Source organism: Neolamprologus multifasciatus, chromosome 16, assembly GCF_963576455.1.
Source record: "Neolamprologus multifasciatus chromosome 16, fNeoMul1.2, whole genome shotgun sequence".
Taxonomy (NCBI): Eukaryota; Metazoa; Chordata; class Actinopteri; order Cichliformes; family Cichlidae; genus Neolamprologus; species Neolamprologus multifasciatus.
In genome coordinates this window covers 9,692,247-9,705,439 of record NC_140454.1, presented here as the reverse complement: position 1 = coordinate 9,705,439, position 13,193 = coordinate 9,692,247, and the positions used below count along the sequence as shown (strand labels likewise).

The 13,193-nt window shown below is 39.0% G+C and overlaps 1 protein-coding gene across 2 annotated transcripts in view; it reads left to right on the top strand.

Moving 5' to 3' along the window:
- vwa8 (von Willebrand factor A domain containing 8) overlaps nucleotides 1-13,193 on the top strand; it is an 86,750-nt gene continuing 73,557 nt past the window's right edge. For both annotated transcript variants that reach the window (XM_085135523.1, XM_085135524.1), the window contains exons 1-10: nucleotides 1-292; nucleotides 1,865-1,942; nucleotides 2,037-2,167; nucleotides 2,677-2,787; nucleotides 9,879-10,046; nucleotides 10,674-10,838; nucleotides 11,210-11,259; nucleotides 11,348-11,456; nucleotides 11,557-11,661; nucleotides 11,789-11,917. In XM_085135523.1, the coding sequence (XP_084991649.1) occupies nucleotides 154-292; nucleotides 1,865-1,942; nucleotides 2,037-2,167; nucleotides 2,677-2,787; nucleotides 9,879-10,046; nucleotides 10,674-10,838; nucleotides 11,210-11,259; nucleotides 11,348-11,456; nucleotides 11,557-11,661; nucleotides 11,789-11,917 (1,185 nt within the window). In that variant the 5' untranslated portion in view covers nucleotides 1-153. The remainder of the gene's footprint in view (nucleotides 293-1,864; nucleotides 1,943-2,036; nucleotides 2,168-2,676; nucleotides 2,788-9,878; nucleotides 10,047-10,673; nucleotides 10,839-11,209; nucleotides 11,260-11,347; nucleotides 11,457-11,556; nucleotides 11,662-11,788; nucleotides 11,918-13,193) is intronic.

The window sequence follows — 13,193 nt, the reverse complement described above, 5'->3', positions numbered from 1 at the left end:
TTTGGTCCTTCTGTTATTTTTTTCCGACTCCGAAAAAATGAGCTGACGCTTGTTGTGAAATGGGAATAAGGCCGCGGGTCAGACCGTTTTAAAAGACAGCCTGCTAATTTTTTTCATTGTTAGGTTTTGTATGATAACGTAGACATTTTGAACATGCACTCCCAAATTTTACGTGGCGGCACAGCTGCGGCTGTTGCTGCGAGAAGGGTGCGGTATATTTTGGGTTGTGTCCTGGGAAGAGACGGCTGGATGTTCAGAACTCATGAGGTCAAACTTCTGAACACAGCCTCAGGTAACCGGCCTATAAGTTGTAATGCCATTTCATTTGTTTCATTTCATTGTTTCATTTAAGTTGTAATGCCACGTATACAGCCAGTGAACAGGTGTTTTCAGTTTGTTTTCAGCTGGAAATAGGAACATATGTGTCTGGTGACAGCTAACTGGCTAAATAAATAGCTGTTGTCTAATGGGGCAGGAATCACACTGCGGTGGCTCCTTGGTAGCAAAAACACTGTTGAATATATAGTTTGTTCCATGTAGAGGAAAACTGTGTAAGCTCAGCATCTAAAGTGAGAAGTGACTTGGATCTAGTGAGACAGTCGATGCATTTACCTTGCACTAGGTGAAAGGTTGGAACATGGTACTTAGCCACGTATAACACACGTGTTGCTCTTTAAACTGGAGCATGCTGAAATAACGGCAATATTTCTGTCACATTTAGTTCCAAACACCATTTAAAATGTATTGTTTTTTTCCGGACACCTTTTAAAACCTGATTTACATCAAAATCTTAGTTAACGATGTATGCTAATTAAACCTGAAGCTGAAACTTACATCTTAATATCAACCTTTTGTAATAGTTAATACAAATAACTCAATTTTATATTTACAGTGCTGTGCAAAAGTCCTGGGCTGCCGCTCATTTCTTTAGAAATTTGATAGGAAAATGGGAAAGGAAATTATACAGACAGTATTTAAGGCAAAACCGAAGTGTGTATGATCACCTTTATTCTTTAGCCATAACTCTCTTGGGCAACTTTCATGTAATTTCTTTAAATAGTCTTCAGGAATAGTTCTCCAGGCTTCACGAAGGATACTTGAAAAATATGGCAAAAAAGAGAGAAAAAATAATTAATGCCTAGTTAATTTTCTGCTATTAAAGTTGATATCACTGAAAATAGGATATATGAAAACCAAATAAGATTTTGATTTCTATAATCATGTTTTTCATTTATTTATTGATTGATTGACTGGAAGTTCCGACCATTGCTTTATTGATTCTCAGCAGAGCTGAGCAGAAGCATCTTAATTCCATTCTGGGAGAGTAAATCTTAAGTTTAAGAGCAAACTTCAGGAAAGACAAATAATTATTAGATCATGCAAGAGTGTGAACTGTTGCCTGTCTCTATGTTCACCCTGAGATGCACCACAGATCTGTCCAGGGATTCGCACCAGGTTTTCTGAAACCTTACTACATTATTACCAACATAGGAAAGTCTTGCCAGGGGGAAGGGGACAACACAGTGCACAACACTGATTCATACCCCTGAGTCAGCTGCCTTTTATATACTTGAAACTTATGCAAGTCAAGAGTTAAGTAAGTGAACAGTTTCCAAAAAGATTGTGACACTGTAAAGTTTGAATAAAAACAGAAAACAGTGATTTGCAAATCTAATAAAACCATATTGTTAAACCGAAACTGTTTGAGAAGTGTTTTTTTTTAAAAATATCTTTATTTTTTATTGTGCCTTCATCAAAGACTAACACTAATGTGAATATAAAATCAACTCTACTGTTGTGATTATAACTTGACTTGTCTGTCAAAAACCGTCTTGCATGCATTGGTCATCCTGTTCCTTTACAGGTGACACAGTGAAGATTGGTGAGATCACTTACAAACTCAAGCCACCCCAGAATCCAGAGCTTGTTCCTGTGAAACACAGTAGGTAATCTTCTGTGTGTGTATGTCACAACAAAGCCTATAGGTATGTCTGCATAAAACGTTTCCTTTTTTCTTTTTCTTTTTTTTTGGCCAGTTTCAGACTCCCTACCGCAGTCGGTGGCTCAACACCTACGATGGATTATGCAGAAAGACCTTTTGGGTCAGGATGTGTTCCTCATTGGCCCCCCAGGACCCCTGAGAAGATCCATAGCTATGCAGTACCTTGTGAGTCCTCATGTTACACACTGAAACACTCAATATAAAAGAGGAGTATCTTTTTCTTTTTTTTCTTTAAACCACAGTTTTTATCATGTGATTAGGACTGAACCATGAACAAAAATTAAAAACTCCATTATTCTGATGTTTTTCCTGCTCACTTGTTGCTAAACAATCATTAAACATTACCGTGATATGGAAGATGGAACTGCGGTTCAGTATTGTAGATGCCATAGTTTTGGCTTTGGTTGCAAAGCGGCTTGCAGATGTGGAGTAACTAAGCACTTGCTAATTTTCAAGGATTGTGGCTGAGGTTGAGTGTGGCTTGCCTAAAGTAAATTTACTGACCTTTGTGGAAATGTGTACATGGCTCACAGTAACTCCCACACAGGTCTTATTCTAGTGCAGCATCCTTAGAATGATTATTTGTCAAAGTGGCAAAATTCAGAAAGTGCAGAAGCCAGAGAATATGCTTTTAACTTTTAACAAGCCAAACTTGTTCGCTTGCTCCTGACTAGGAGTTGACTAAACGGGAAGTGGAGTATGTCGCTTTGTCCAGGGACACCACAGAGACCGACCTGAAACAGAGGAGAGAGATTCGATCGGGAACGGCCTTCTACATAGACCAGGTAAGCTTATTTAATGGATCGTACACAGTCTAATATGCAGGCTTCGACATAAATCCACTTTACATCAACATTTGAATTATTTTTGATGAAAGCTGTAAAGTATAATATTGTGTTTTCTGAAATATTGTTTTATTTTAGTTGTGCATTATGCATCACAAAGCCAAATCAATTGGCACAACAGCTGGATGTATGCTAGGTGCATGGCTTGTGTGCTAAATACAACTGAAAGATTTGGGATTGCTTTTTTTGCATTAATTACAATAATAAAAATGTACAATCATGAGTTTCTGGCTATGTGTTTGTGTAGTTGAAGGCAAACACAGCTTGGAGTGTGAGTAGAATGTTAACTGAGTGCGCCTTGTCCTCGCAGGAAACATAGTAACACATAATGTTGCTTCACCACAGTTTTGCACTCTTCCAAATTTCATTCTCTTGCCTTCCATGCTCCTTTTTGATCGATCGAGGCTTTCGGCAAACATATGCCTCCATTCTGTGTGGACTCTGTAAGTTGAGTAACCATAGAAACCAGCAGTTCCTCATTATCCAGGCCAGTTTCTCTAAGGAGAACTTTGTGTTTTCCATCCATCTCCATTTATTGTCTCACAGCTACAGAAAAATGAATTATGAAATGGGAAGAAAAGCCAAGTCCAGATAAGGCTGATCATTAAACTGTGGCATTGGGCTTCAAAGAGTCACAACTGATAATAAGCTGTGATAATTAACATTTAGTCAGTCATGTCATTATCCACGACTAATTAGCACACGGCTTCATCTGCGTAAAAAAATAAATCAGTTGTGTAACAGTTCAGACATGAGCTCCATGGAAACATGTTTTATTTTCAGCACATTTATTCCTTAAACTTTACTCAGAAAGCTGCTCTCCTGGAACAGACTTGCAGCTAATTAGGCTTTCTTATAATTAGACTGCAGCTGGAAGGGAGTCCACTTATTGTAGTGCCACTCCACTGTTTTCACTGCTCTTAGTGCTCTGAGAAAGTGGTTTTATGAATATGTATATGCATTGAGTTCCTTGTTAATGCATCAGGAGTAAACACATCAAAGAAGCAGCATTTCCTACACATGAGCAGTGTACTGAGCAGTTTTATAGTTTGATAAAGCGAGGCAGCTTGTTTGTGTTCCAGCACAAATCAGCCATTAGTGCCTTCACACTGCTGACGTGGTAGTTTTGTTCACCTCCAGCAGATTTTGTTAAGTTTATCATTTTGATGCTTGTGACTCCTTTTACTAAATTGAATGGCAGGGTTCCATCTATGTGACACAATGCAATTTCATTATAAAATGTTTGCCTGTGGCTCTTTCAGACCACTCCACTCATAGAGGGAAAATGTTTTAAGACATTTGATCAACTTACAAGAAAAAAATAATTAGAGAATGGGGCATCCAGTTAAGGCATACTTACAGAGTGGAAATGAAAAAAGATCTTTTACCAGAAGGTCTCAATGTGAATGAAGTATTAACGGCTCTGTACACTCTAGTGATTTATGAGCTCGGCTCTGTGAACTACCTGTGGAAAAATAAAACAAAATTATATAGGATTACAAGAATTGTTATATGTGTGTGTATATATATCCCTGGACCATGGTTTAGACAATGAAAGTCATATTATAATCAGTGACTTGAAACTGGTGACAGAGATCAAACTTATCAGTAAAGGATTTACTCAGGGTGTAGATTGTGGGGAAAAAAAGAGCTGTTATCCCATAACATGACTTCTATAAAGCCAGACTTGTTTTTTATTTTTCATAACCAAAGCAATCCAACATTCATGTGTACAATGTAGTCCAGATAAGAGGAGTAGACTATTTTAGATTTAGAAGAGGGGAAAAGGTGCTTTGGTGTGCCACACTAAACAAACACTAGAAGCAATATTGACTGTTATCAGTAGCGTCTTCTGCATGAACTAAGCTTTTATTTGAGTCTGTCAGTAGAGAGATGACAGGAAATTAAGAGATTAAAACAGGTGTGACCTACAATAAAGATGTTTGGCTGGACTTGACACCGGGCCGCTGTGGGCACCTTAATATTGAAGGTACCAGGTTGACTATGTTATTATTAGCATGACCTCAGGCTAATACAGCTTAACTGTTTATTGGGCAGTTATAGAAATAGCATGCATCAGTGCACTTCTCCATATTTTACCAGTGCAGCTATGATTCCCCTTCCCCAAGTTTTAGCATTAATAGAATCCAGACGCCTTTGAAAAATAACTCATGAATTCAGAGCATGGTACTCTCTGATGAGAGTAGAATCATCACTAGTACTCACAGCAAGAGGTTTCCTGGTTCAAACCCAGTGGCTGGCTGAGCTTTTCTGTGTGGAGTTTGTACGTTCTCCCTGTGCCTACTTGGGTTTCCTCTGGGTGCTCTAGCTCTCTCCCACAGTCCAAAGACATGAATGTTAGGTTAACTGGTGATTCTGAATCATAGATGTGCATGTAATGTAGATAAATGGTCAAGTTCATAAAGGAAACTGCTATATTTTAGTGGCTACCAATCCGTAGCACAAAAGGCTGTTGGACAGGTCGCCAGTCCATCAAAGCTCCAACAGAGTTGTTGAAAATGCTGTAACTGTTTTATGAATATCTGCATATTCACTTGTATCACTGGTTCAGTGATAAACCAAACATGGACTTAAACCCTGGATTAGGGCTGCAACACTTCCCCGTAACTTAAGTAAGGTAGCATTGTATAGTCGGACCATCTTCTCTGTTAGAACATTAGGAGAAAAAAAATCCGTTTTGAGAGTTTAACCATAGACACAAACTGAAACTGGGAATAACCATTTGTGAAAAATATACACGATCAAGTTGTTTGATTAAACAGTCTTCATCCCTTAATGACTTTAATAGTTTTGTTTCTATCAGTGCACATCTTTCCCTGGAACAAGAAAAGCTAGCCAACTCTGCCTGAGGCTCATCTTCCTCCCACCTCTTTATCTAAATCAAAACATTGTCCATTGTTTCCATAGAAACAGCATTATTGATGTTAATAAATGGGGTGAAAGATTGCTTATTTCTGGGCTTTCCTACATTCAAACGTCCAGTGGAAAAGTTTTATGTTGTTGGGATGTTGTGGATTATGAGTCCTGTGCCATGTGTCTGGTGCAATAACACTGTGTACATATTATATTTTCCAACATTTGTTTTATGGACTGGAGATGTGTGGGTGCAAATTAGAGAGCTTTTCTCTTTGAGAATAGTTTTGTAGGAGGTGTGCGTTTGTGTGTTAACTAGAACATCCAAGTATTCCTCAGGGGTCTGTGCTGATTTGGAGCCCTATATTCAGGCTTAACGTGTCAGTCCCTGAGCTTAAGCTGTCCCTCCCCTCCCATCCTTCCACTTCATTTTCTATCTCTGGTTCTTGGTCTTTTTTTTACCCTTCCTCCTTCATTCCAAGCATCACCCTACCCCCAAAGTATGCATGAAGGAGTCACATGGATGTAATCGCATGCTTGTTATATTTTTGACATTTCCCAGTCACCCTTCTTCATTTAGCTGGCTCTTATGTAAGGCAGCTTACCTCAAACCCAGTCTACAAATAAGTCTCTATTACAGTAATAAAAAGCCTTCCACCTCCACTAGAGCTGAATCTGAACCCAAACGTACAGCTGTGCTGAAATCATTTGACAGGATGCACTTTCTACACTTTCTAGGCAGAGTTACATGTTGGAAAAGTCTTTTTAAAGTACAAAATTTTTTCCAACACAAAAAATTAAACAAAAACAAAAAAACTTGCAATTAAATATCACATGTAATTATAATTAAATATAAGTATAATTCAAAGGTATCCACAAGAAAACTGGATTCTCCTATTTCCACTAGTTAAAGTTAAAGGGCTGGCCCCATGGGGGAAACAAAACTCACTGCCGTGGCTGAATTACCACAGAGTAAATAGAGGTTTGTTGTCAAATTAGAAGCCAAAAATCCGGAAATAATGGAAAACCTTTTTGTTCAGGACTCAATTGATTTAATTTGAAAGGTTCTGGGACAAGAGCAGAGCCAGAGGACATCAGACTCTAAAAATCTGGTTTGTGGGACATTTAAAATTATTTTATTGGATATTATGTGACATTAAAAATATTATCTAGGGTTGATTTTTAAAACTTTTTTTTATATCATGCTAGGCCATTTATTAAAAAAATACAGAATCTGTAAATCATTCAAATTTATTTTCAGCTTGAGTTGTGTTAAATTTGTTCTCTTTTAGGTTCTCAACCTACCATTAAAGCTTAAAATGGTTTTTTGATGCTTGTTAACTGGAGTCTTAACCGGTTTTGGTTTGTGGACTCTTGTTTTGAAAGTCTCAACTTAAGAGTTTGCTTTTGCCATCGCCATTCTGGTTTGTTTTATTGTTTTTTAAACTGATGTGACATGATGGGTATAGGTAGACCTGTCTGAGAAAATGAGCAGACTGCACACTTGTGTAGTAGCGACTTTTCAGTCACACTCTAGCCAAGCTCTGAAGGATTCCCTTCTTTGTAGTCTTTTATTATTCAAAATACAGCGTACTATAAAAAATGAACATCATGTTGTATTCATTAAGACTGGAAACTACTGACAATAAATCTATTAGGAAAATACTTACGGAGGTCATAAATCACTAGAGAAATTGCCACTAGGTAGTTGCTGTTTACTGGTCATTTCAAAGAATGCAGGTTTAATGAACTTGGACGTACCTGATGCTGCATCTATCATTTGTATACAGTCTATGTTGTGACTAGAGATGGCACGATACCACTTTGTTATGTCCGATACCGATACCGATATTATAATTTTGGATATCTGCCGATACCGATATTAATCCGATATAGTGTGTTTTTTTAATCAATAAAATGTTTCTTTTTATATCTTGCTGCATTTTGTATAAGTTTATACTCAAGTTTAAATAAACAACATCACTAAAGCTATTCTGTTATACCTGTATGTAAAAAATACACTGCACCCAAAATATTTCATAGTTCAGCAACACTGATCAATCTAATAAACTTAAACCTACTCCATCCTCCCTATTCTAGTATTTTAAAGAGTACTTAGCAGAAATATTAAGCAACCTAACTAATAGGGTTGCAAACTCCCAGCAAAAAAAAAAAAAATAGGGAACCACCCCCCGCCTCATTATGCTTAATCGATGTAATCAAATTTAATTTGATGCAGGGGAAAAATGCACAGAAATAAATTATTTTTCAAGAATAATTAAATAGATTCAACATCTTTCTTCAACAGAATTTCAGACTGCACAGATGGTATCTTCCCAAAGGAAAAAGTACTATAGCTTACTAGGGTATATTAGACTTAACAGTTACTATATACAGTAATGGACTTCTATATATATTACATCAGATTAAAACTTTGGGTGTGAGAGTCAGATAATTATTTATTAAAAGCTAGATATTTTAAATGAGAATAAGAAAGAAAAGTATGTCTTTGTGCCCCCTTTTCCCTGTTCATGCCCTATCGGCCCCCCGGCTAAACTTTGGTAGAGCCGCCCCTGCACAGTTACCAGCCGTCAGCTGCGTAGAAAAAGATCCTGGTGTAGAAAGTAATATTAAATAAATTCTAACAACAGCTTATCAAGCTTAAACGTGCTGCTGTTGTTCAGCCGCTGGTTTCCTCTTTCTGGTGAGAAGTGGGCCAAAAACTAAGAAGAGAGACGGACTAGCGACAGAAAAGCCGATCAGCTGATCATTGATCAGTTTCACGATTGAAGTAGCAGCAGGAGAGAGAGAGGCAGTCGCTCCATATATCTGTTGTTAAGCTTAACGTGGGAATGCTTTACAGACATTCAGAGATGAACTTACACACTTGCTTTACTTCTCTCTGGGAAAACTTCCTCGGAGATGAAATGCTGGTTTGGTAGGGAGGCTACAAATACACACAGCTGCTCTATCACGTGATGCATATTGCTGCGATGTGCTACGGTTATGAGCCGAGTTACGCCGTGTAGCAAGTTTTGTGAGGTGCTTTTTTGATATTTAATGGATCGGATTACATTTTTTATTTCTCGCCGATATCCGATCCAGTAATTTGGGTCAGTATCGGACCGATACCGATAAGTTATATCAGATCGGTCCATCTCTAGTTGTGACCTGCAAACACTTTGGGGAAAACACGCTTCTGTATGTGCATGAAGCTTTTTGATTCATACACATAGCATTATGAAAAAAAAAAAATGAAACATCACATATAACCCATGAGATGTTATAGGAAGTGATGTCTCTGTAGACTTTTAACTCATTTTTTAAAAATAGTTCTAGTTACATTAATATTACACATTCACTGTTCTGTAACATTTCTAACATTTCTAAGTGGCTAAAAGCATTTGGTGGGATGTTTTTCTTTTTTTCTGCATGGCTGGTGTCAGACATAGCACAAGGCCCCTCTGTGCTTCCCTGTCTCTCTCTTTCTCTCTCTCCTACTCTACATCCTGCGTCATTTACATTTCTAACAATTATCTGATTACAGCGTTGGTGCCGAAAATGGATCAAGAGTTAAATATAGAGCATCTGGTCCTCACTATAGTTTTATGGCTCTGCTTCCCACACAACCTGCCACGCATTTACATGTTAACCTAATTACATAGCCGCTCGCTCTGCGGTCCACCCAGACAGCTAAAGTTTCCTGCCTCTTGACGTCAGACGTGCTTTTTGATTTCTGCAGAAATGTGCGCAGACACATGCATTTGCACACACACTGTATAAACTTGAGATGTTTTATCCCACATTTGGTGGGAGAAAATAGAGCTTCTTAAAACAGCAGAGACTGGTTTGAAAGTTTCTGAGTAGCTTGGAGGACAAACACAGATGAGGACAACCTCAGGAAAAGCTTTATCGGAAGCTTATACTGTCTTATATAGAGTATACACAATGAGGACTGGTGGAAGGTCAGATTCCCTGTCTGTACAAAAGCCCAGAGATCAGAGGTCATCCTGTACAGTGGAGCAACAGATTTGACCTGAGGCAAAACTCATCACGGGTTGGAAGAGTTTACAACATCCTTCCCCTTCCTCTCCTATTATTTCTGAAGTATTGATGGACTTCATCGCTTTGTCTTGACTTTTAATGCTTTTTCCTAGTGTGCTGTAAGGGCTGCAATAAGAGGCCGAGTCCTGGTCCTGGAGGGGCTGGAGAAAGCCGAGAGGAACGTCCTGCCTGTTCTTAACAACCTGCTGGAGAATCGAGAGATGCAGCTGGAGGATGGCCGCTTCCTCATGTCAGCGGAGCGTTATGACAAGCTGCTGCAGGTCAGAGCAGCACACTCGCCTGCACAAGTCAAACACTTCCCACGGCTAATTTCTAAACTAGAACTTACACATGGGACTAATCTTTTTAGGTAACAACAGCTGAGGCATTAACTTTTTTTTAACCCCTCAGCTGTAAAAGTTTGATGGGCTATTGTTGCTACGCTGGACGAATCCCTGGGCAGTGTGGGCACCCAAGTTTGTCAACATGATCATTCAAGATCAAGGCGACATAAGATTTTCAAATTGACACTTAGGTGCATTCACTAAAAATGTCAGACACGTTCAAATATTGGTCATCTTAACTTCCAGGTCAAGGTGAAAATGCAATAACTCAAGAAGGATATTACCTAGGATTTTCACATTTCTAGCACATCTACTGGGAGCCTCAGGGGGCGCTGTTATTATTTTTTATAATGCTGGCTGTTGTTTATGGAGTCATGTCTATATGTAAATTCCCACTTAAGCAGTGAATTTCCACACTACTCCTACAGTGCTCTTGTTGTGTTTTGAGGGAAAAAAATGCTGTTGCTATAAATCCTGCTGCTGTGCGACATTCAGAGTCTGTACTTGTCACATGGAGCTTTGGAGGAAGTTATAGGCCATTTTTCTTACCTTGATGCATTTCAGGAGCACACCAAAGAGGAGCTGGACAGCTGGAAGATTGTCCGCGTAAGCGAGGACTTTCGGGTCATCGCGCTTGGTCTTCCTGTACCCAAGTACAAAGGCAATCCGCTGGATCCTCCTCTCCGCTCTCGCTTCCAGGCTAGAGACGTCTATTACCTACCATTCAAGGTCAATCCACGAATTTACGGATTACTTAAAAGAAAGTAATCTGCAAGCTGAAAGCTTCAATAAGATCTGAAAGCTTCAATAAGATAAGAAAGGTGTGGCTATGGGGGAGAAAGAGACGCACCGATTCAAATTTTCCTTTTATGCACTCTGATAATAAACATAACACACTTTGTACAACATACTGAAATGTTATTATACTGAAGAAAATTAGCGATAATACTAGAAGGACATATTAGTTTTGGATTTGTTCTGGAATTTAAATATTGAGCTTTTGTTTTCTTTCTCTCTGGCCTCTCAGCCAACAGTGTTCTGCAGTAAATTTGTGAGACTTTGAGGATATTCAAGTCTTGTTTTCTTCTGTATATTTTCAGGACCAGTTGGAGTTGCTGTACTCAGCAGGACCAAATGTCGCTGCAGAAAGGTACATTTAGGTAGATGCATACTGAAGTGCGAGTATTCTTTGATGGTCTGTGTCTTCATGCAGTATTGTGTTGTTTCCTGTGTGTCAGAGTTTCCCAGCTGCTCTCACTAGCTACTACGCTATGCTCCCAGGAATCATCGAGCCTAGGCCTTCCTGACTTTCCTGTGGACAACCTGCTTCCTGTCCTTCATGTCCTGGTGAGACAGGAACGAGATAGAAAAATGAAAGCCAAAAATTTAAAGGAGAATTTTTTTTTAAAGTTACTAGTGCCCGCGTGACTTTTCTGTCCTTTTCCAGAACTCTTTCCCAATGCTATCCTGCCAGCAACTGCTCCATAGGCTTTATCCATATAACAGTATGTTGGGCAAGGACGGTCGCACTGCTGTTGAGGGTGTACTCAGTGTAAGTCAAGATGTGATGTTAATGTGTGTCTGTATATGGTTTTACCTCAGGTGCATGCTTGTTATAACCTAAACATCATATGGTTGATTGAAGGCATCAGTTTTGCTTTATATGCGTTCTTTCACAGCGATTTGAGCTTCTGGATGGTCATCGTCAGCCAGCACCCACCACCATTTTGAGTGTGTCCACGGCAAAAGATGTAGAAGGCCATGCAGACATCACTTTACATGTAGTGGACAAAGACATCACCTTTCAGGTACCAGCAGACTGGGTGTACACCATAGACTACATATAAAAGACAGACAGCATGACATCGCCCACTGCTTTGTGAACTTTTATTTTGAAGCCTTGAATTTAGAGGTGTGGTAGTTGCCTTCTTGTTTATTGGACTGTAGGTTATCAGCTAACCAGCTTGGTTTGCAAGTTGGGATCATTGCAAAGACACAGATACCCAATTAGTATCACGATGTTACAAATCAGTGAAGGATATAATTTAATTCACTAATTAGACATAAACAAATCAAGTTGTATTTCTTCATATAAGCATTTCAGAGATGCTCCAGAGGGACGAGCAGAACATATAAAGTCAAGCAACCTCTGTGGACAGCGCAATTATTACCCAACCTTTAGACCCCAAAAGACTGATTCTGGATGTAGCGTTTTCAGTGGGAGAAACGCTGCGTCATCATCCAAGTGACTTCTTCGGTCTCAGCTGATTGCAGGTTTCCCCAACCTTATAAACAGCACATTTGCACAAATCTAGCCCACTGAATGAACAGTGGGATGTGAGGTCAGTTCCTTGATCTGCAAATTGTCATGACCACTCATCAAAGCCCATTGATCAGTGATCATTGATTGATGGCAATGAGTACCATTCACAGAGAGTTGGGGAATGGCTGCAATCACGGCAAAGTAAGATGGGAAAAGATGTACACTTAGGACCCCTCCTCGATTCAGAGATGGTCTTTCCCGTTTCATGTAAATGACTCCACCAAAGATCAGTGGTCAAAGATCAATGGTCAGCTGTGACTGAAGAAGTCACTTGGATGAGTGACGAAATGTTTCTCCCGCTGAAAACGCTACGGCCAAATTGAGTATGCATCAAGACCAACCTTTAGACCTTAATACAATGAGTGAAGAAAAAAACACCCTAATTTCAAGATAGCAATTTTTTCTTCTTTTTTTAAATACCATTTTTTTTAAATACCATGACATAAACATACTGTATTTCTGCTGTAAAGTTGAGCATTTTGATATGTGAGTCAGTGGAGATTAGTGTCTTTGGAGCTGACCTCAAGTGGTCATCAAAGGAACAGCAGTTTTAAATACGTCCTTGTTGGTTTTATTTTTTGGTCACTGTTTGCAGTAAACATTTAAGCTAAAGCCTAGTTTGCACACTGTGCAGATTTAACTGTCTGGCAAGGTTAGCATACATATTACGCGGTTAGCCAGCTAGCTCTGACTAACACAAATTGTCCAACATTGATATGGCTTATAATTTGGCCAAATTCATTATAACTATGTGTCAGTCT